Source organism: Musa acuminata, chromosome BXJ3-1 (genome assembly GCF_036884655.1).
Source record: "Musa acuminata AAA Group cultivar baxijiao chromosome BXJ3-1, Cavendish_Baxijiao_AAA, whole genome shotgun sequence".
Taxonomy (NCBI): Eukaryota; Viridiplantae; Streptophyta; class Magnoliopsida; order Zingiberales; family Musaceae; genus Musa; species Musa acuminata.
In genome coordinates, this window is record NC_088349.1 from 3732133 (window position 1) to 3754820 (window position 22688).

At 37.0% G+C, this 22688-nt stretch overlaps 3 protein-coding genes and 1 long non-coding RNA gene across 6 annotated transcripts; 1 reads left to right on the plus strand and 3 right to left on the minus strand.

Annotated features, from left to right (window-relative positions):
- Positions 1 to 3109: 3109 nt before the first annotated feature.
- On the minus strand, positions 3110 to 8854 carry LOC135628335 (uncharacterized). Its single transcript, XM_065134949.1, has 5 exons — positions 6383 to 8854; positions 5458 to 5613; positions 5175 to 5348; positions 5034 to 5104; positions 3110 to 4957 (listed from the first exon to the last, which is right to left on the minus strand). Exons 3-5 carry the CDS (start codon positions 5317 to 5319, stop codon positions 3110 to 3112), a joined length of 2064 nt encoding a protein of 687 aa, XP_064991021.1. The 5' UTR covers positions 5320 to 5348; positions 5458 to 5613; positions 6383 to 8854.
- Positions 8855 to 11284: 2430 nt separating this feature from the next.
- LOC103989539 (adenylate isopentenyltransferase-like) lies at positions 11285 to 12704 on the plus strand. The gene has a single exon (XM_018826781.2). It carries the CDS (start codon positions 11483 to 11485, stop codon positions 12632 to 12634), a length of 1152 nt encoding a protein of 383 aa, XP_018682326.2. The 5' UTR covers positions 11285 to 11482; the 3' UTR covers positions 12635 to 12704.
- A 2235-nt stretch (positions 12705 to 14939) lies between these two features.
- Positions 14940 to 17389, minus strand: LOC135628602 (uncharacterized). Its single transcript, XR_010492904.1, has 2 exons — positions 16751 to 17389; positions 14940 to 15166 (listed from the first exon to the last, which is right to left on the minus strand). It is a non-coding gene; the product is annotated as an uncharacterized LOC135628602 (long non-coding RNA).
- Positions 17390 to 20625: 3236 nt separating this feature from the next.
- On the minus strand, positions 20626 to 22474 carry LOC135583298 (heavy metal-associated isoprenylated plant protein 20-like). Of its 3 annotated transcripts, XR_010493094.1 has the most exons (4): positions 22300 to 22474; positions 22052 to 22127; positions 21504 to 21951; positions 20626 to 20880 (listed from the first exon to the last, which is right to left on the minus strand). XR_010493094.1 is itself a non-coding variant. In XM_065135886.1 (3 exons), exons 1-3 carry the CDS (start codon positions 22384 to 22386, stop codon positions 21563 to 21565), a joined length of 552 nt encoding a protein of 183 aa, XP_064991958.1. In that variant the 5' UTR covers positions 22387 to 22474; the 3' UTR covers positions 21340 to 21562. The 3 variants fall into 3 exon arrangements, 2 of the variants coding, with proteins under 2 accessions (XP_064991958.1, XP_064991959.1); XM_065135886.1 differs by lacking the exon at positions 20626 to 20880 and having other exon boundaries at positions 21340 to 21951; XM_065135887.1 differs by lacking the exon at positions 20626 to 20880 and having other exon boundaries at positions 21340 to 21855; positions 22300 to 22471.
- Positions 22475 to 22688: the final 214 nt, after the last annotated feature.

The following is a 22688-nucleotide window of genomic DNA, read 5'->3' on the forward strand; positions in this document are numbered from 1 at the left end:
TTGAAAATTAAACAAAAGTCAATTTAGGTCCCTATTAAAAGAGAAAAGGAAGAGAGTAATGTGGTTATTACAATAATAGAAGCGTTGACCAAGATTTCAATTCTTGGCAACCATCAGAATCTTTTGTCTTCTCTGGTTGACTTTATCCTTGTTACCTCCGATGCGCGCCGTATCAGCTCCTCGTCGCTGGTGCAGATGCCTGAAGAAAAGGAGTAAGGAGGCCGAATGATACCCGGTGGGGATCTCGCAAAATGGAGGCTTACGAGCGACCCGATGATGACGGTGGAGAGGGAGAGACACCAAAGAAGAGATGCCATGCCGACAGTGCACTCCCGGGAGCACCTCCGGTTGCTGCTCGCAATCTTTGAGCCTTCCATCGTCTCTTCCGTCTATCCTAATCTGTAACCAGTTCGATTACTTAAAACCATGGAAGGAGAAGGTATTTAGAGGGAGCAATGGAATCGAGCTCAATTGAGGTGGCAGGGAAGGCACATGAACTTTGTTGTGGCAATCTCAAGAGGCTTAGCTGAGGTCTGGTTAAGGGATTCAATGGTGTGGAAGACGTGTGCCTTCCATGTCCAACACACACAAGACAGCAAAAGAGAGAGAGAGAGAGAGAGAGAGAGAGAGATATTTCTCGTGCTAACATCACAGTTTAACTCAACTTATTGGGAAGGGAGAGTGTGATAACTGATGCTTTATTTTGGGTGAGAGTTACAACTGTAACCTTTACGATGTGCCTTTAAGATGTGCATTCATGGTTTGGGAAGCATCTGATGAAGCTGAACTATATAATGTGTGCAGATCATGAACTATAAACTAACTTATATTTTGTTCATATACATGAACTTGAACCATGAGAAGCTAGTTTTTCTTCTTCCCTATCAGAAGAAATGGCTTCCTCAATGAAATCCATGTACCCATTAAACAATGGAGTATTCTAATACACATGCAAGCTTTCAGTTCTAAATCATATGTTCGAGCTTGTCTAGGAGTAACTCTTAGCACCAGAAAGAAGACCTGCTTCAACTTTTATTAGAATTGACATAGCAAACATCTGATAATCTTTTTTCTAGGTAAATGAGATTATTTTTTCCGTGATATCGTACATACAGCATGTTGGCCGCATCGGCATGCATCATCATCCGATAATACATGATGATTTGGAACGTGATCTGCTTCTGACTGTATTCAGCATTGGCAAAAATCTATGACCAATTCATTTATCATTAACTCTAGTAAGTCTTCTTCGATTTCTTCACTTACCTCGGCTGATCCTCCGATCTTGGATGATGGCCAATCTGAACTCGGATGTTGGACGTCCTGCTCGATAAGCTCAGTCAGGCTCTTGCCAGCCATATGATGCCACCTTATGATCTCCTCTTCGATCGACTTTGCCAACCTGTTCTTGCTTAGAAACATTTGAGACGTAAACCAGGAATTGCAACCAGTATAGTAGAAGCAGCTGTATAATGAATCCAGACACTCCATCATGCAGTCCAAGAGTAGTAGTCTTAGTGGATTCCCCTCCAAGAGAAGCAGTGTTAGTGAAGAGTCATTGTTTTCTTGCTCTCTTTCTTGTGTTTTGTTGCAGAATCTCTCTGAGGATTCGTAGTTAGGTTTGCATCCTAGAGAAAAGTGGAACGCAGAATAATCTATCAGGACATTTGATCGATGACTATCTGAGGGCAGACGATGAATTTCCTACAAGTATGTTCAAGTCTAAAACAAATATGAACAATCAATTGGCATCATAACGCACATGCTTCGTTGAAATTATACGAATCAGTCAGAAACTAACACCCATACATCAGAGTTAGATTGTTAATTAGGAAAGAATATACATTAACACAAATCAAAGCCAAAGCAGATGTAAGAGAGATTTTCACCTGATGTACAACTGAGATCCCAGCAGAAGCAACCATCAGTGGGGAGAGAAACTTCAAGTGCTTTCATAAGGTTGGGATGATCGTCACAGCTAGTTGAACATACAGCACTTGTTCTGGATTTTACACCTACCTGAAGAAAAGACAACCAAAATGATGCATCTCAGGAACAATTTTGTGACACTACATCCAGATAGTACTTTGCTACCATAAGATAAACACAACAGTGTGAAACATTTATAATGATGTGAAAAATAAGGCCTTTTCTGTCAACAAAGTATGAAGTTTAGTTTGAAATTCTTGATTCCAAATTGAAACTGCACTGACAAAAGTCTTTAACAGAGAAATGCACATCTTGTGTTTCAGTTTATTTTTACATTAGATAAATTAAGTGCATTATATAATATATAGCTTATATATACCTTGTCTATGCTTTCATAAATTCAAGTATATGACACTTAGAGCTCCTAATTTTCTCAATTCAGCAGTATACAAAGTCTACATTTCCTTTCATACAGCTGCATGTGCGAAGTTCAACCATGTTGACTACTTAGTTCATATTTATTTATATTCTTTTTTGTCTATTCTGTATTATATTGTTCTCTTTGTTGGAGACATGTCCTTGAAAACTTCAAAGCTAACCTGAAGCCCCATAGATGCATCAGTACAGAACTTAGAAGTTATAGTTGGTCCTTTTCTTAGAATAGAAATCTGATCTTTATTTTTTGACAGAACAAATCAAAAAAATTTATCTGAATCAGGAAAAATCCTCCTAAGAGTGATATAGTTCCTGCACATAGTGTACTAGTTGTTTCAAAATTAAGGGCTTCTTGCAAGTTGCATCTCTCTATATTTACTGGATCTATGATGCTGCAGTCCACTCAAATACAAAAACAACATGTCTTTCGAGAGGGAGAAAGAGAGTTTGTGAAGTTTATTGTTATTCTAAACACTGTTTCTAAAATCTCTGACTACAAAATTTTTAAACAAAGATAATTAAGTAAAGTTAACTCAAAATTTGATAAGACATTATTCACAATATGCTACATATTCAGAGAAATATGAAATCATTGAAGATATAATAATAAATATAATGCATAAATTTATTCTTGCAGATTCTGGTTGACATGTAGTACATATTTTTCAGCAAAGATCTAGCAAATTGCAACTGTTTAATGCAATTAGTTTGAATTTTTGTCTATGAACCATTTGTGATTATGAAGTCATGCAAATGCACAAAACAGAAAATTTGAAAGCTTAATGCCAGTCTGAAAATTAACTTGAATATCCAAATAATTGTAACTTGCCTGAACTTTTTCAGTTGTTTTTGCTCTTTGTCCATCAAAGATGGCATCGTCAGAAGAATCGATGCAAGATAAATGTAAGTTATTTTTCGCTCTATCAGTATTCTTTGGAGATGGGGACCCTCTATTCAGTAGTGTAGATATCATCCTTTCTAGAATTGAAAGAGAAGATATTCCTGGAAAATAATGATCTGCCTGCAAGTTGTTCTCATCCAAACAGGACAGATCTGTTATTTTATCTTCAAGATAAGCAAACAATGCATCTTCTTCTATTTCATTTTGTGAAGATAATTTTTCACTCTCTTGACTTAATACAAGTTCCTTTGGAGAAGTACAACCAGTGAGCTCATTGAAGGCCTTGCTCCTCTCAACCTTATTTTGATGGGATGTAGACCCTGATACTTGCCGTGTTCGTGAATTAAGCATCGAAGGACTTGTACTATTCGTTTTTCTACTGCGACCACCAGCTTTCGCATCTTCTTGTGAATCACTTCTAATGCTAGTCCGATTTCTAAGGTGGTTACCGATCGATCCTGAAATTTTGGACTTCACCAACTCTTTTTTAAGATTTCTTTGCTTCATGAAGGCTCCATTACTCATAGGTCTTCCTTTAGGAACCATGTTATCCTGATCAAGATCACATTTTCCCAGCTTCATTACATTTTTCTTTGATGCTCTAGTTCTGCAATTTGCAAGCGTCCGACTCTCGAAGCTTTTGTTGGCAGCAGCAAACTTTTTCGTCCCAATCACCGCATTCGAGCCTCTTGTGTTGCACTGCCGACTATGCTGCCTAGACCCTGAGACCAAATTTTCATTTGACAATGTTGACTGACTCAGCCTCCAATTGTTCTGCTTGGGAGCAATACTCTCAGGCATCCTGCACATATCCTGTTCATTTCTTACACTGCATTTCCTATCCCTGCTGTGAACACTATTAGTCTTAGCTTCAAGAGCCAACGGTGCTGCTCTGCTCTGACCTTTTGCAGTAATCAGTGAAGAACTCCTCTTAATATCTTCCCCTCGAATTGGAAGTGTTCTTACTCTTTTCTCACTTCCCAGCACAGCTGTATCACAAGATGATGATGGTAATGATGATGCTGATCCATAGTCGGAGTCCAAAGCACCATGTCCATGATCAAGTCCTTGTGCAGCATTGTCAGTTGACCTCAAGTCGACCACTTCCACCAAGTTGCCACAGCTCGTGCAGGAGCCGAGGAGGAAATCATAGCACAAGGGTTCATCAGGTTTCTTTGACAGGAAGGGAGCGTCAGAACCTTCTGCAATGTTCGACGAAATGCCCACACCGGTGACGCCAAATTTCAACCGGTTCCTGGACTGCAAACCCGGTTCCAAGATCTTGGTAGCAACCTCCACTAGCCGGGCTTTCTTCCTCTTCGAGGGCGTCCTTTGGCTCTTCAACAGCAGAGCGAGCTTGCGCTGCTGCTCCAAGCTCATGTTGAGCTGCAAAGCGTCTGAACCGATCCGGCTGGCGTTTCCGGTAGGCCGCCGGTTCTTCAAGAATCTCCCCGTCTTCGGCAACTTCTGAGGCCTTGAACCAACTTTCAGACACTGGACGTCGTCGAAATCCGAAGTCGAAGCATGTCTTGTGTTGTCATGGTGAGCAACGGGCATGGACTCGAGACCCATCAACCTGGCCACCAACCCGGGAGTACACATTCCTGTAGCTAGACTATCTTGAGAAGAACATGATCTGCCAGTCTCCGCTCTCTTCACCGCCGCAATGCCTCCACTATTCTCTTGTGGAACCTTGATGCAAGCAAAAGATTTCAAGCAAACTCACCACAGAGTGACAACAAGGCACAACAATGTGATGGAGAAGTACCAGCAAGTGCTTGGCCACAGTCAGCTTCTCATGCCCACCAATCCTCCTCAACACCCGCTTTGCAGCAGTGACTGCAATGGAACAATAAGCAACAAGTGAAGAGACGAACAGCTACAATGGAAGGGTGGCAAATGCAGGTACCAGGAGGGAACAGTTTCTTGGGGAACTGCTTCTTCTTCTTCCAGTCAAACAGCTGGAAGAAGACGCCGATGCATCCCCCAGGTTTCCTCCGCGTCTCCTTCCTCTCAACGACCGCCAAGTTCGAAGCCGAACCACCCTCCCTCATTTCTATGAAGCTCTTCAGCAATTAAGACCCTGCACAGCCAACAATTAAATGAAGCAGAAACATGTGTTCTTGTCTCTCATGTGTGTGAAACTTGGATGACTCCAATAAGAAGGAAGTGAGATGAAGGTGACAAGCTACCACTCACTGCGCTCACTGCGCCCGGTACTCCTTTGTATGCTATGTGATGCATAGGGTAGTCCACTACTGTTGAAAGCTGGAGTGGGGCAGAGGGCATATGTAGGCTCTTTTGGCACTGCACTGGTACAAGTTTGGCAGTGTGTTGCAGGCTTCTTTCTGCAGGTGGCTAACTTTTGGTTACAGATGCCAGTGATGAGTTATACGAGAAAGAATGCAAAAAGATTGTGAGAGGACTCATAAAGTGCGCCCAGCGGCTGCAAGAAAGCTCCCCTCCTGGGCAGGGCTCTAACCAAGTGGAGGTCTTGATTGGATCTTTGTGGTTGACAGTATTATCTATATACTTGTTAGCAGAAGCAACATCCTGAGGATGATCTTTTGGTGCAAGTTAAGAGGCATGCCATTTGTGAGTCTTAAAGATCAATTAGTAGACTACAGAGAAGACACAAGATTAGGGGGGATCATACACCAAGAAACCCAGTTGCCATTGATGGAGCACTTCAAAATGTGGATTTAAATATATTAGAATGCTTGTGAGTCCAAATAGCCAAAGGACAAAGTTCAACTCTGACAAATCAGTTCAACTTGAATATGATCAACAATAATAAAATATGTGAAACCCATGACTTGACTGTTTTGAGGATGTTCCTAAAAATAAAAGTTAATATTCCTAGACCTCATCTGCATTATACTGAGGTTGGGATTTTAGTGGGACCAGATTCAACAGTGGAGTCAAAGCACTTGAACCATTCCAAAGAAGAACCAGTCAATGTATGTTTCATAGTTGAGTTCATTAAGAAAAGCTCAAAGCATGCAGGAAACAAGGGCAATGAATTCCTGAGCTATGTAATAATGAAGAAACAGCACATGCATGGAGCAAGTCAAACACAGCTTAAGTTCATGACAGCATTCTTGGGCATGTAGTCACCTGGTTCCTCCTCCATTGTCAACAGAAGAAATGCAAAACAAAACCCTGCTTGTCTTCTTTTGTTCTTCAAACAATATATATAGCTGCCATCACACACTCCAGTTTCAAGTTGTGAAGATTCCAAAGATTGAAGTTAAAATAAGAGAAGGCATTAATTGAACAAGACCTTCAGACTTCAGTCATGTACCTGCAGATGTGTCCAAACTTCTCTACTGCTGACTGCTGGGGATTGCAGGAGCTTCAGAGGTGGCACTTGTGGCTTGCACATGCATGCCTTGAATTGTAGCAGAGGTCCCCTGCTTGGAGAACCAGGTTCTCTCCACTTGACAAGACTGTGAGGTTTTGAAAGGTGTGTCTTGGGGAAGAATCTGCCTATTGGTCAAACAATGAGCTGAGGCCAGTTGTGAAGGAAAGCCCAATTTATTTGAATCATATACTTTGCTAGGTGAAAACTGCTGTTAGATAATTATCAAACCAACTTCATGATGTTTTATGGATCTGAATATTAGATAATTAAGCAACAATGTACATAGAAAGTTGCTATCACTGAAAAGAGAATGTATATAGAATATTAAGATAGATAAACCCATTTAAGATAGAATGTTAAGATAGATAAAAGCTGCAGCTAAAATAGATGCATGCAATGCATCTATCTTAACCATCTGGTAATATGGATAATAAAAGGTTTTACTACGGCAGCTTGTTTTCTCCACAGTGTTCAGCACCACTGCAATTAGGAAGAGACATTCCCAGTAAACTGCAGTTCTCCACAGTTTACTAAGCTGTAATGGTTGAGGGATTAGGGAAGATATACTTGATATGGACCTTTCCAATTTGATTTGATGGTAACATGGCAACTGAGTTGATCAAACATACTCTATCAAGTGAATCTCCTATTTGGCTTTCAGTTTCATGCATCTATATTTCAACAGGGTCGATTTATTTTCCCCACAAAATGGCTGAATCTTTTCATAATTTGATTTGTAGTTATGAATCCACTAACTTGCCGAAGGTGAGGCCTTTACATGGGCATAAGACAAATACAAGCCCATGACAGTTCACTTACTCTACTTATGGTTGGCTCTATATGTACTTTCACATACCAGTTTAGCTACTTTTTCTATAGTCGAGCTATCATATCTCTACTGCTGCTTTATTTTTCCTTGCATTTGAAAGTGCCTTTTGCATTCCTCCAGCCCAAAATATTGGCTTAATTATTCTTATCAATCATTTTCTTCTATCGAAGGATAATTGCATCAATGAATGTGGTGGATGTAATATACAAAGTACGGTATCTTTTTCTTCTATCATACCATAATCATTCAATCCCATTGCATCATAAGCCTGAGATTATCTTAAAGAGACTCTTCTTGTGGAGTGTAAGCCTAACAAGACATGGTGGATACACTCAGCCAGCTGGTGTTACAGAATCTTAGATATGTTTGGTGTCATAGACACAGTGCTTAGCTGAAACAAGGAGAATTCATGTTTTATTTGGTGGATGCATGCAATCTTAATTATTGGACAGAAGAAACTAATGCACATACACGAGTGCAGATCCAAGAGTTCATGCAGGCTTCCTCTTGCATCACTTTCAAGTCTCCTGCCCTTTCCTTGTGCTGCATGGGCATCTTCTCAGACTTGAAGAAACAAAACTAATGCATCTCTCTCATGCTGAGTGCAAGCAAGCAGCCAAGTCTTGGTAGGGTATCCAAGCAAAAACAAGTTCAAGTTGCTGATGCTATCACTGTCAGGAGTGCAGTAATCCAACCTAACCCCATCACAAAGAACGTTGGTTTCATCTGTGATGATCTTCCATGAAGTGAGGACCAACATCTCACAACCATGGAGGTGCATGCAAGAATAATAAACCCCTGCCTAACCTCTACATCTGTAGGTATTGTATTCACTCTTAGCAGCTATTTTAATTGCCAACCTTCAACTCAAGAACAAGCCAACAATCTCGATGACGAGCTTACTGTGACACCTAGTGATAATAATATTATTAGATTTGAGTGAGTTGTGTGGCTAAGGAAGAAGACATTCTTTGGATAATTACTGTCTTTGGCATTATACATATATATATGCATATATATTTTGTCCATACTCTTATAATTAACCTAACATTGCCTAAGCTAGCTGTGGGTTGCAAAAGATTAGGTGTTCATAGACCTTTCAGATTGCAGTCTTATCCCACTACAATAAACAATTTACAGGGATAGAAATATATTGAGTTTCCATGATTCACAAATAGAATTAACTCAACTCATTTCTATCATTCTGAGAACTGCATAAATAGACATCTAGTATTGTAATTTCTAATCGAAGTATTTTATATCTTGGGCCAGGATTTTACTGTTAATAATCAGTAATTCTTGGGCTAGGATTTTTGAAACACAAGAATAGTTTCCAATGATCATAGCTTTCTTTAACTAGGAATTTTAAGTTGCAGTGGTTTATTAAGCATAGTAATACCCTGCATCCATAACGACAATGAAAACATCGCTAAGAGTTTATGATCTTTATTATGTCTATATTTGTAGTTTTGTTTGCTGTGATGAAATTTTTTCACTAGATTGTTTGACTAAGTATGAACTTCTGTTGTGATTTATAAACTCTAGTAATACATTTCTCAAACATGCATAGGTACGGTAACAATTACAATTGCACTTCCTTTTGTGTATTATTCTAACCTATATGCACATTGCACATATGTCTTGTTTGAAGAAAAATACTCGCGATCAAGTATCACTACTAAGGCTTATAACAAATCATCAAAGAATAAACCTTTTTTTTAATTCAATTGTAAGTTCAACACAATACTTCAGCACAGAATTACTCAAGTTATAAATTTTCACGCTAGTAGAATAACAAAATATTAGAAAACTAAAATTCAATCATCTTTAGAGTATATGTTTCATAACGAGAAGAATAATGGGATGAGAGAAACAGCATAAAGAAGAAGATTGTAAAAGCATGTCTCTTGACCCGCTATGAGCACTACTAACATCGGCATGTCCAATAAAATAAAAAGGACATTGTTATAAAGATGAAGTCTATATCACATAACTTGACTTGAGGTATATATCAAATCCAATGATATCATAATGACTTAGGTTGAAGTCTATATCAGATGACCTTGGTTTAGTGTTGCAAGTTGCTTGGATTTGATTGATAGGATCCTAATTAATCAACATGCTTCCATATGGATTGATTTTAATTAGACTAAGATTCCTTTCCCTTGACATTGAAGTACATATGAATGCATTATGTAAATAGATAAGAATGACAACCAACAATATTTGTATGTTATCCATAGTCCACAATACAATTCAAGCTTAGCTCATAATCTTAAATAAGTTATCATCAATTCACACATTAAATAAAGTATGTGGCACTATCAGCTCCAATAATCTAGGATGGATGGCAAAAGTTTTCAAGTATTATTTTGGCTTAAGCAGTCACCACTCAGGAATGTATTAAACATACTGTGCTTACAAGTGGCATGAAGTGCAAACAAAGAAAGACACATGACAAAGTTTATGTTAAACATAAGCAAGCTATTGTACTTGATAAATCTTTCTACAAACATCCCTTCATCAAATAAATGTCAAAGCCATTTTGGATTAGAATTTTATTATTACTGATGTAAATTTCATAATTAAATCTTATATTAAATATTTGTGATGACTTGAGTCCGGAAAACTTGCGACAAATGACAATAAAACTTGCAAAAGTTAGTGTGTTGTTGTTCTAATTAGAAAGCAGATAATTAACACAAATCACTTGATGAAATAATTGGATTTTCTAGAAAGTGTTGCAATTCTAATTTAAAGAATAAAAGAAGCACATTTGATTATTAGCAATGGTACATTTCACTAATTTCTTTAGCATTTCTTCTATGTTTTATGGATTGCTCAATCAGATTTTACTCTACATTTCTTGCTCAAAACCATATTACTAACAAAGCACAAACTCTTCAAATGATCCTTATTTTGTTCATAGTGCTAGGTGCAAAATTTGTGCAATTTCCTATTGGATTGGAACTTTTTTTATCTTGTTTGCATAGAATCTACAATGAAGGGTAGTAGTGACTCCAACAAAGCAACACAACTTGTTTGGAGGCCAACCATTACTTGTCCACTTTAAGTTCTTGTCCTTTGACAAAAGAAGGGGTCATGGTCAACATGCAATCTTCTTCCATCTTCCTCAAATCAATGTGGATTCCCTCTGGGCATATGTCTCAAGCATCTTGTTCACCATCTAAAGGAATAAGGGCTTGTATCATATCAAGAAGTGGAGTCACAGAATCCATTTGCACAATGGAGTGACTTTTACCTTTCATAATTACTAGTCATGAAAACACCATTTCACATGACTAGTTGCAAAAATTAGCATCATGCATTTAATATTATCGGAGAATTAATGTATAGATGATGCAATGGTGTAAAGCTTGTCTCTGATAAGTCAATCTCTGTTTAGATATATTGATGGTTGATATATTATTGCATGATTGACAGGTCTATATGAGCATCTTGTACATAATTTAATATAATAAAACGAGACAATTAGATTGAGAAAAAAGGTAGACAAGCCTGTGTGTGGTATTGATCCCCAAGCACCATGCATGCATGTTCTGATTCAGGTTCTCTATGACCTTCCACTCCCATTTCTTGTCCCTACAGGTGCAGTCAATTTCACCTGCCAAGTCTTCCTGGGCCTTCTCATTTTCCATCTTTGAGAACTGAGGGCATGTAGTATGGTTGGTTAGGTGCATATAGTAGTAATACTACCTGATTAAAATAATGAAGAAGATTGGTGTTGCTACACCAAGGACAGTGGCTTCTCAGTATAAAGGGCTCATGAGAAGAGAAAACAAGAACAGATTGTATGAATGAATGAATCATCATCTCTCCCTTTGTCCTGGTTTTGCTAGCATTTGAATGAGAGAGAGCGACAGAGAGATCGAGAGATAGAGAGAGAAGCCTTCTTTAATAGCAGAGCTATTAGTGATAGCTTTGAAGGTGATACTTGCCTGTATGAGAATTCTACTCGGGGGCAGAGCTATTAGTGATAGCTTTGAAGGTGAGACTTGCCTGTATGAGAATTCTACTCAACGGAGGTGGCAGCAGAGCTATACTTCTTCCGCACCTGCAGAGGCCGCCGGTTATCGTGAAGCAGCAGCGTGCCGTGACGACTGCTGTCGAACTGCGACCACAACGAAGCCACCATCTTCATGACTGGTATTGTGGCAATGGATACAGTGGTAATGGCAGCCATGGACAAGGGAAGGAGGAGGAGAAGAGAGTGGTGGTGATCATGGGTGCCACCGGCACCGGGAAGTCGAAGCTGTCTGTGGATTTGTCCGTCATGTTCTCCGGAGAGGTCGTCAACTCCGATAAGATTCAGGTTTACCGAGGCCTCGACATCACCACCAACAAGATCCCCGTCGTGGAGAGGCGCGGCGTGCCGCACCATTTGCTCGGGGAGCTCGACCCCGCGGCCGGGGAGCTCCCGCCGGTGGGGTTCCGGGACTTGGCGGAACGCGCCATTGGCGACATCTCCGCCCGCCGCCGGGTCCCCGTCTTGGCCGGCGGGTCCAACTCCTTCATTCACGCTCTGCTCTCGGACCGGTACGACCCCCGTCGCGACCCGTTCGGTCCGGCCGGGGCGCGGTGGCGGAGGGTGACAGAGGTGGAGGGGCTGCGATACCGGTGCTGCCTGCTGTGGGTGCACGTGGAGGCGGCGGTGCTCGCGGAGCACCTCGACCGGCGGGTGGACGAGATGGTGGGGGAGGGGATGGTAGAGGAACTGGAGCGGTACTTCGCCGCGGAGGGGAAGGCGGAGCGGCACCTGGGGCTAGGGAAGGCGATCGGGGTGCCGGAGTTTCGGGGGTACTTCACGGGTCGGGGCGGGCGGACGGCGGCTGCGTACGAAGCAGCGGTGGCGGCCATCAAGTCGAACACGCGTCGGCTGGCGGAGGAGCAGGTGAGGAAGATCGAGCGGCTGGCGGCGCTGGGGTGGCCGCTGCGGCTGGTGAACGCGACGAACACCGTGGCGGCGCGGCTCGCTGGGGAGGGGCCCGCCGCCGCCACGACGGCGCCGTGGCGGAGGGACGTGGCGGGTCCCAGCGCGGCGGCGGTGGAGCAGTTCCTCGAGAACGACGACTGGGACCACCGCCGCAGCCGCAGCCGCCACCGCCTCGCCCGCACTCGCACGCGCGCAGTACTTCCGCCAATTAAAGTTTGTTGAGCTTTGTTTCCTTTGTCCGGCTTTCTTTTTATGTATTTATGTATGTTTTTGTTTTATGTTTTATGTTTTATGTTTTATTGGTTTTCTTAAAGAACGGAGAAGGGAAGAAATGGCGAGTAGAACGTAGCGTCGATGACATCCCTTCCTTGAGATGAACTCATTTAAAGCTCATCTGCAATCTCATAGCTTTTGATGATTAAGATAATGAAACCAATAATTATAGATAAAGATTTAAATACTCTTAATCTTTTTATGCTAAAAATACTTACTGTATCTCTATTCCAAATACCTTTAATAAAAGTATTAAAGTAAAGACAATGAGTAGTGTTAAAATATGCATTGATGATGAAAGTGATTATAATGGGAAGAACTAAGTGCATAAATTACCAATGTAAAAGCTTATTTTTCTTTTTTGTCAAAGAAAACAAGAAATATTTATCTTTTTTTGAGAGGACCAACATCAATTTGTATTAATGTTTTTTTCTGAAGACAACAAGATCAAAGAGCATATGCAATGGAAAAACCATGCTCAATGAGTGATTACCTACAGGATTTGCAGCAATGACACAACATGAACAAGCAGAGTAGGAATTCCATGTGTTCTGATGTTTGCAGAGAAATCAGCCACCATATTTTTCTGCCCCCACTAACCTCAGTTTAATTTCCCAATGTGACAATCAATGGTTCTCATAACACAGATTTGTATTATTGTACACTGTAATGTGATAGAATCAATTGCATTAGTTTAATGTTCTGTACCTAAGAACATTGGATTTCAGAAGAATTAACATTGCCTTTGATGAGTTTGGTTGCTCCAATGGGTATCTTGGACTGAAGCACTATAATTTTCTTATGAAAATTCAATGGCCCATGATGCTTATCACATATATTGTGATGGGCTTTTGTAGTTCTCATGTTTGTGATGTTTAAGCTGCAGTTCAGGCTATGAACTGTGGTTTGACCATAGATTTAAGATATCATGTGGAGCATTAAGATACAAATCATTCTTGTATGTTCAGAAACAAATCAGCAGGTGCTCATTGGAGACTGCCTGCACATTTATACATGTTCTGGAAATTAATTGGACAGGTTTTGCTTGATGAGTTGTTCTTGATAAGTTTCAAGTATCAAGGTGGCACCAGATAGGATATAATTGTCTGAATTATTTTGTTTTCACTGTACTGTAAGATACTTGTTTGGTTGCTACTGCAACTCTGCTCATGTTATCATCTGCAAGTACTGAGTGTCAATCATGGCTTTGATTTCAACTGCTCTTACACTGATTACAATATCTTCAATGGTTTGAATTTGTTCATCATGGTTTTGATCTCAGCTTTGTTGTATCATTCAGTTTAGTATATTGAATCCTTCAAAAAAACAAAAGAAAGGATTTTTTGTATCCAAAATAACAACAGCAATGACATGAGAGGTTTCTGTGAGGTTCTTTCTAACAGTTGTTTGTATGGGTTTATCATCAGCTGTTATTACAATCCAAATAGATTGTTATCATTCATGCTAAATTGAATGATCTCTGCTACTGATAACCAATGGCATCAAGTCAATTGAAATTAGGAAATTGAAAGATGGTTCTGATATTATTACAACAATTATCATGGTTATACATCATAATATATCTAATTAATATCAAGATACATATAATCAAGTTTGGATAACATGAGAACCAAGTCATACTTAATCAAAGATATGGAGATTTTAAGGCTCTACTTTGTTAAGTTGGGAGAAAGTTGATCATCACTAGCCAGTCATTTTTCTCTCTGAGGAAGATTGAAATAATGAAATCTGAATAACTATTTTTTTTAGCACACAACCAAAAGAATTATCACTAATAAAAAAATTCAACATCCAATGATGAAAAGTTTACGGAGAGTTCTACCAAATCCCTTATTCGAGGGACAATACAAGTCTTTCGAATCTAAATACAAAATCATAGATCTTGAAATATCAAAATAAAATAATATATATATATAATTTACCAATTCAATTATTAGATTGAATTGATAATGATTGATTCAAACATGATATCAAAATAAAAGATCCTACATTTTTATTAATTATGCGATTATATCTTGGTTAGAAACAACGAGATGCATAATATTATTTTTCTTTTTTTTTCTCCTCCTCGGTTACTCCGATAATATTATTATGATATCCCTTAATCGTTATGAAAACAACTTGTGCTAAAAATTATGAGTAGAATCAACAACAAAATCTGAGTTCTAGACTGCACTTTCATGCTAGTTTAAGATGATCCATAGTTACATATTAGCATCATTAGATGGCAGCCAAATCCAAAATAAGCTTGGTTAGATAGTTTTAATAAGATAGAGGTTTAGATAGCACTATTTGACCTGGTCCCTTTACAAGGACCAGGCATCCAACTACAGGAACAAATTGAAGCCAAGAAAGAAATGAATACAACCTTGTTGGACAAAAAGTTCCAATCACCAGAAGTCCACATTACTTGTAGAAAGCAGCACAGCACTTGGTAGATCCATGGAAAGAATTGAGAGCCTGCAGGAAGAGATAATGAAGAATACTCAGTTGGGTTTGATGATTGGAGGAAGGAAAAAGGTTGAAAAGGAACACTGCAAAATCTACTGTCACTGATCATTGTAATTAAAAGCAACATGCATCAATAAATCTGAAAAGCTGACTCCATCCTGATATGACATCTAACACAAGGATAAGGGTAGACTACATTATCTTAGCAAGTATAGTCTTTTTATCTTTTTTTTTTATTTTTTCTAGTTGCAGTATTTTTTAAGTAGGAAAACTTTATTTTTTTTATTTTTTATTTTTTTAGAAAAGAATAAGTGACAAAGACGAGATTCGTCGGAGAAGTTAAAACCTTTAAATTTGTCGGATGAGGTTTTCTCAATATTTGAAAAGTTAACCAAAACTAGTATGTTAATATAAAAAAATTATTTTAAGAGGTTTTCAATTCTTAATGAATTAATTTTGGAGCTGAAATATTCTGATGTGTTCACTGTAGCTTTGGGAGAGAGGTGAAAATAAAAATAACTATTTCAACTATAATTTAAAACTTTGGAATAAGAATTGACTGAAACAGTGAGCCTCTTTTACAGGATAGTCAAGTAAAGTTAAAGTGTCCAATGAACTAAAATTATATATTACTGCATGTTAATGTAGCAGCTCCTGCTCTAGCATTACAATTGGAGCTAATAATATCCAACTTTCTCATCTCACTAGCATTAGAAGTAGCCTCAAGCTAAATTAATCTAGTTTAGTTTTATGATAATGCAGAAAGAAAAGCTTTTTTAGTTTGAGGGCTGCAACCATTCTAATATAAGAATTGATTCATAGGAGGATCACAAATTTTGCCAAGACCTGATATAAGATATATTGGATAGTAGATTTAATGACAAGTGTAGAAAGTGGCCAAACAAATGTGAGCCTTAGCTGTGGCTGGCAACTCTCTGCAAGGAAACCAATCAATCTTGGTTGTTCCAGAACAATATTGATATATAACATTACATATATATTCTTGATGTGGTGTTGAATGATTAAATGGTCCACCAAGTGGATCATGGAGTGTTCCCTTGAGAAGGAGATTGTCAGATGGATGACATCACAGTGCATATATCATGTTTCCAACAACATGACAACTCCTACCTAAATCTACTGAAGAACAGCACACTCCATAGCAAAAAGAATGACCCACTAAGAACCCTTGTGTTGACTCTCTCTCTCTCTCTCTCTCTCTCTCTCTCTCTCTCTCTCTCTCTCTCTCTCTCTCTCTCTCAATTTATAATCTTATTCCATATGGAATAAACTCAGGTATGACAGATGTATTTGCATGTATAACCTCTATGAATTCAGCATGGCTACATGTTTTGCATATCTGTATCTGATTACTGACATGCTACTAAAATGAGAACAATGATGACATGAATACAGAAACTGGCAGCTTCAGGAATAGTATTTGGGTGCTGTAATTTAGAGCACATTGTTGTAGCTCCTCAATAATGCATATTGATGTGTACATAAGATGTAGAAAGAGATTCCGATTGCTATTTTCTAAAATAAAAAATAAATTAAAAGAAAAGAAAATTAAAAGGCATCACTGGAATCTACCAGCCTTTCTTTTTCGGAGCTTCTACTTGCTTGGAATTCTGGAAGTGGCCTCTCTTTTATATGTTCACTGCTTCCACTGTCCATCCTTAGTCCTACGAAGAGATAGAGCATTCCAACAACAACCCTTTCTTCCCCTGATCTTTAGATTTCTTAGTCGAGGCAATGGAGAAAGGAAGTGGCAGAAGAAAGAGGCCGTCGCCAACCACATCACCGACTCCAACCTCAACAACTACTGAAGCAGATGAGCAACAACAAGAGATGGAGAAGTTTTATTCGTTGGTTGGAAGCATCAGAGCCATGAGAGATCTCATCAGAACAGATGAAAGCAAGCGGCAGAAGAAGGCTGCGTCGCCGCTATGGCGACCGACCTTCAAGTTGGAGGACTTCAAGGGCTGGGAGAAACCCGGTACCGTGGTGGACACAGCATCGAGTGCTTTGAAAGAGGAAGAAAGAAGAGATCAGAAGGAGATGAACAAAGTGGGGGAGGAAGAGAATTCAGTTGATCTCAGCCTTTCTCTTTAGCGCTCAAGAACAAGATTGATGAGTACATCATCTACAGTGTACTGATTACACCTCGAAAGCATGTATGCACTTCTTCAACTTGTACTGTTTGATAATTATGTGATATAGGTAAAAATTTGCGATACAAGAATCAGAAACCTTGAAAAGAATCTCAAGGAGAAAGAAGACTTATTGTTTTTTATGATTACATGATACATGCACAAAAATCAGGAAAAAAAAAAGATATCATTTTTTATGATTATAGAAATTAAGAGAATCTTTTATTGTTTTCACAAGAAAAGCAATGATCTTATGAAGTGATGTGATGTAATGAAAATGAAGTGATGTGATGTAATGAAAGAATAGTTAAGATCAATAGACCAACGTAATGTTTGAAAAATTATCAAGTTATCAAATAATTATAAAAGTGTTGATTGTAAATTGATCATTAAGATTAAATATGACTCAGAACAATATTGAATGGTATAAAATTATACTTGTGGCCAAGTATTTTACTCATAAAAACGATATCGAACATAACAATATATTTTTTTAATTTTTAAATAAATTTGTAAGAATAGTTTTAACATTAGTAACTCATTATAATCTTAAGTTATATCATATGGATGTGAAAATTAATTTTTTAAATAAAAATATAAATGAAAAAAATTTATATGAAACAAACCTAAGGATTAGTAGAAAAGAAAATTAAAAAATTAGGTTGTAAACTTAAGAAATTAATTTATGACCTTAAACAAACTTCTAAACAATATTATATAAAGTTTCATAACATCATTACTTCCTTCAAATATATATATATATATATATATATATATATATATATATATATATATATATATATATATATATATATATATATATATTGTTGATCAATGTTTATATTTGAAGGCCAATAAAAATAATATTTATATTTGAAGGTCTTTGCTTACTAATAATAATATTGCTTTATTGCATAAGACTAAAATATTTCTTATCAAAAATTTAAAAATAATTGATATGAATGAAATAACTTATATTATTAGTATTAATATATTTAAGGATAGATCTCAAAGATTATCAAAATTACCTAAAAAATGATATATTGATTAAGTCTTTGAGAGATTTAGTATACAGCTTTATTCAACTAATAATACATATATTATCAAGTAATATGTGAAAATTTTATTCAAAGCAAATGTTCTAAAAATAATCTAAAAAAGAATCAAATAAAAAATATTTCGTATTAATGTGTAGTTGAAAGTCAATTATATGCTTATATCTATACCACACCATATATTAGTTTTGTCATAAGGAACACTAAGTAAATATAAAGTTATCCATAAATTGACTATTGGATGATTATAAATAAAATAATAAGATATATGTAAAAGACAAAGGATTATATGCCCAATCAAATCAATTTGAAATGATATAATGTTCATATGTTGATTCACAAATTGCATTAATGAGAAGTCTACATTATCAAATCGATCTGCATTATCAAAGGATAATGTAGACTTCTCATTAGTTTGACATTGCATCAAAGGATTAGCTAGTGGGTAAATTTTCAAGAATTGTATAATGTAAATTATATTATCAAAAATATAAGTTAATTTTATGGTATGCTTTAAGGTCACTAATTAAGCTTTATTATTATAAAATTTTAGCTTAGGATTTCACATGGTTAAATTAATTGTTAAGTCGTTGAAGATAAGTAGTTACAGTTCTATGTAATATGATAGAAAGTATCTTAAATAATTAATATTAATTAAAATCTTAAGTTTTATTATATTAATTACTAATAAATGGAGGTCACTGTAGCCTAAGGTCACTGTAATCCATACAAAATATTATAATGCATATTTAAGTTGGTATCATAATTGATCTTTTGTTTACATAATTAAAATTATTTATTTTTATTATCATATATATAATGATTAAATCTAATAAAAAAAATTTCTTAACCAAATAAATTACATAGATCGTTATGAACTATACTGAAAATAATAATAATGTCATAGTATATAAAAGAAAATATAATATTAATGATAAATAATCTCTATGACTCATATTGGTAGTCGAAATTAATATATTATTATTATATTTATTAGACTTATTGACTTGTTTATAAGATTCATGATCACATAAAATACTTTTTAAAATTTTTAAAATATAATTAAATTTTTATTTTTTTAAATAATTTTTTTTCATTTTATTTACTATGATTTTAGATTTATTTATATCTTATTAATTAATGTACTAAGTGGAAGAATATTATATTATGTAATCATATTTGATTGAATAAGGTATATTATAATCTTGGTTGGATTCTCTTTATTGGGGATAACATTGATGAGAAAAACTTTCATAATTACTTATTATAATTTTTCTATTTTTACCTATAAATAAATAGAGTATCCTAATGATTATATACAAAAGAGATACTACAGATCTAATATAAGCTCTATTTATTCTCTTTTACTTATCCTCTTCTTCGGATCCCACAATCATAAATTATGTACAACAGAAAAAAAAAATATTCTGAATGATATCGAAATATATACATCTTAAATTTAATTTATTGTTGCTTAATTTTAAATTTTGATATTAAAATTTTTATATAACAATAATATGATTATAATTTTTATGACAATCATTGTCTTAAAAAATATGTTTGATGAGAATTTTTTAAGAAGAAAAGAATTCCTTTTATCCAACTCTTGTTCTTCTTGAAAACAAGATCAGTGATATATTATCACAGGATACTGATTACACTTTGGAAGCATGCATGAACTCTTCCTGTTTGATTTGTTCTATTCCTGACAAGCTTCTTCAGCTGAGGAAGCTGATCCTTTGGTGAGGCTTGCACTGTGATCCCATGAACAGATAAAGAAAACAATCATTGCTCAAAGGAATGGTTCTCTGTATCATATTGGATATGTAAACTCTGCTTGCTTGAACAGATCTGACCAGCTTCTGACTGCAAGTTCTTGAATATTAACTGGTCTAAACATTCTCTTTTTGTTCATACTCTTTAACCAAAAAATAAATTAAATTGAATTGAAACCTGTGGTATTTTTATTGGCCAATTTAAATGTGATAACCATAAGTATCGAAATATTAGGAAATGATCGGAATAAAAGTGTGCTCCTACTAGAAGGGTTTTAGAGATGGAAGTATCTTTCTATTTTCTTGAAGCTAAAAAGATGGAAATTTCAGAATCAGATTAAGTTCCTCTCCCAGACAGGAATGAAGGATCAAAATAAAGGCAAATTCTTGCATATCTTCCTCCAATTTCCCAAGTGACCAGAAATCTTGACTTCCTATAACAAATCCAGAATGTCCTGAGATAAGAGAAAGAGAGAGAGACTTACTTGAAATGTTCAACTTTGGCAAAAAGGAATATAGAATAAAGCAGGCATTTGCTTGTCTGAAATCATTCCTTCAGCAACTCTCTGGTGGCAGAATCAAGATTACACAGTGCCATCATCACAAGGAAGACTGGTTGGGAGAGATGCCACTCTATGCATCAAGTTCTTCTTCTTGCTCCAGTCACTTCCCACCAGTGAAACCAAGTCTTCACATCCACTTCCCTCAATGATGTGGACTTGACATCCATTGGTATATACCTTACACAAGAATCCATGTGATCAAGAATTAAAATTGAGGAAAGATAAGAAGTCCAATTAAGGCCCATTCTGCTAGTCAAATAATAATTTTTTTGGGTACAATTATGGAATTACTAATTACTTTTTGGGTACAATAATAATTTTTTTGGGCACAATTTTGGGTACAATTATGGATCATGGTTTTATGTTTGGGTGGATCTAATTACTTACTAATTCAAATTTGACTCGGTTATCGTAGTCGATTGACCTCTTGATTGTCATGCTAGTTTAATTATTAATATTTTTAAGTTACCAAATACTCAATTAAAGTAATAGTATAATTTAACAATTAAGAATTGGATTATACTTAACACATTAAACTCAAATATTTTATTTTTCTATATTAATGTGGTGAGTGAGTAAACCCGAGATTATACAAATAAGCACATCTAAAATGGATTTAATTTTTAATCATAAATGTAATATTTCAATTAATTTCATTTCAACAAATAGCAAAAGGTGATCATACTATTATAATACCAAGAGAGACATGCATGCATGGGTTCTCCTCGCATCAAATCATCCTAACAGTTCATGCAGATATGATATGTGGTCTACATACGTACGCATGGATATATACATACCTGCATCCCTATTTACGTGCATACTAATCCAAGAAGATAACAACAGTACGTGAGTTCATTCACATCACAGTGCATGCGTTCGGGTTCTCATCGCTGAAGAGCGACGAGATCTTCTCCTCCGGCGCACTGGGGCTCGCCACCGCCTGCGCCACGTTCCGAACGAAGCCGGCTGGGGCCTTCTTGTCGTAGGCGCCGGCGACGTAAGGATACGCGACCAAGCTGTAGGGGACGTAAGGCCAAGCCTCCGCCCTCTTCCCGGTGCTCTTTATCTTCCTCACCACTTCCTTTGCCTCGATGTGGCCGGTGACCGTCACCCTGCTCTGCTTTCGGTTCACGTTCACGTTCGTCACACCTGACCACCAGTTTCGATGATGTATGTCAGTGCTCCTACCAGAAACAGCGATCCATATACATCCGATTGAATGGAGTTCACTCTCTTCTGTGCAAGCTTTTAGCATGATCTAAAGATGAGTGCAGGATCCAAGGACAAATCTCCAACTGACGATCCAAGAAACGATAGGAAATCAAGTGAGGTGTGTCGATTGTACCTCTGATTGAGCTCACAGCGTGCTTTACTCTCCTTTCACAGCCATCACAGTCCATCTTCACCTTCAGATCGACAGTCTGATGATTGACCCAACACAGGCCAAGAAAACAAAGAAGCTGATGGTGAGAACAAGTCGGAGTACACTGAACAAGTAGCGAAAGAGAAGAGCTTATTCTATTCTCTTCTTCTCCTGAGGCAGACTAGAATACAGAAAAGAACTGCTTGCTGCCATGGTACTGTGTTCTCCACCTGTAGCGGCTTCCTTTTCCTTATTTGCAATGCTCTCCTTGTCTCTGTGACACTGCAAAAATCCGAGAGGTGATCAAACGCACCCATCGTCTATTCCTCCTCCTCAGTCGCAGAGAGAGAGAGAGAGAGAGAGAGAGAGAGAGAGATGGGACAATAGCAATGTATTTATCTGACAAGGTAGTGAGAATAATAGACTATATATAGGCTAATGCAAATGTTCCACTATAAGAACAAGGGTGTAAGGTTTCATTGAAAGCTAGTGTATATGTAATAAATATACATTCTATAAGGTAACATATTGAAGCACTGTTAGTTTCACTATGATACTATGATTATATTAATCCCACATAAAATGTGAACTATCAATTATAAAATTGTTATATATCCCC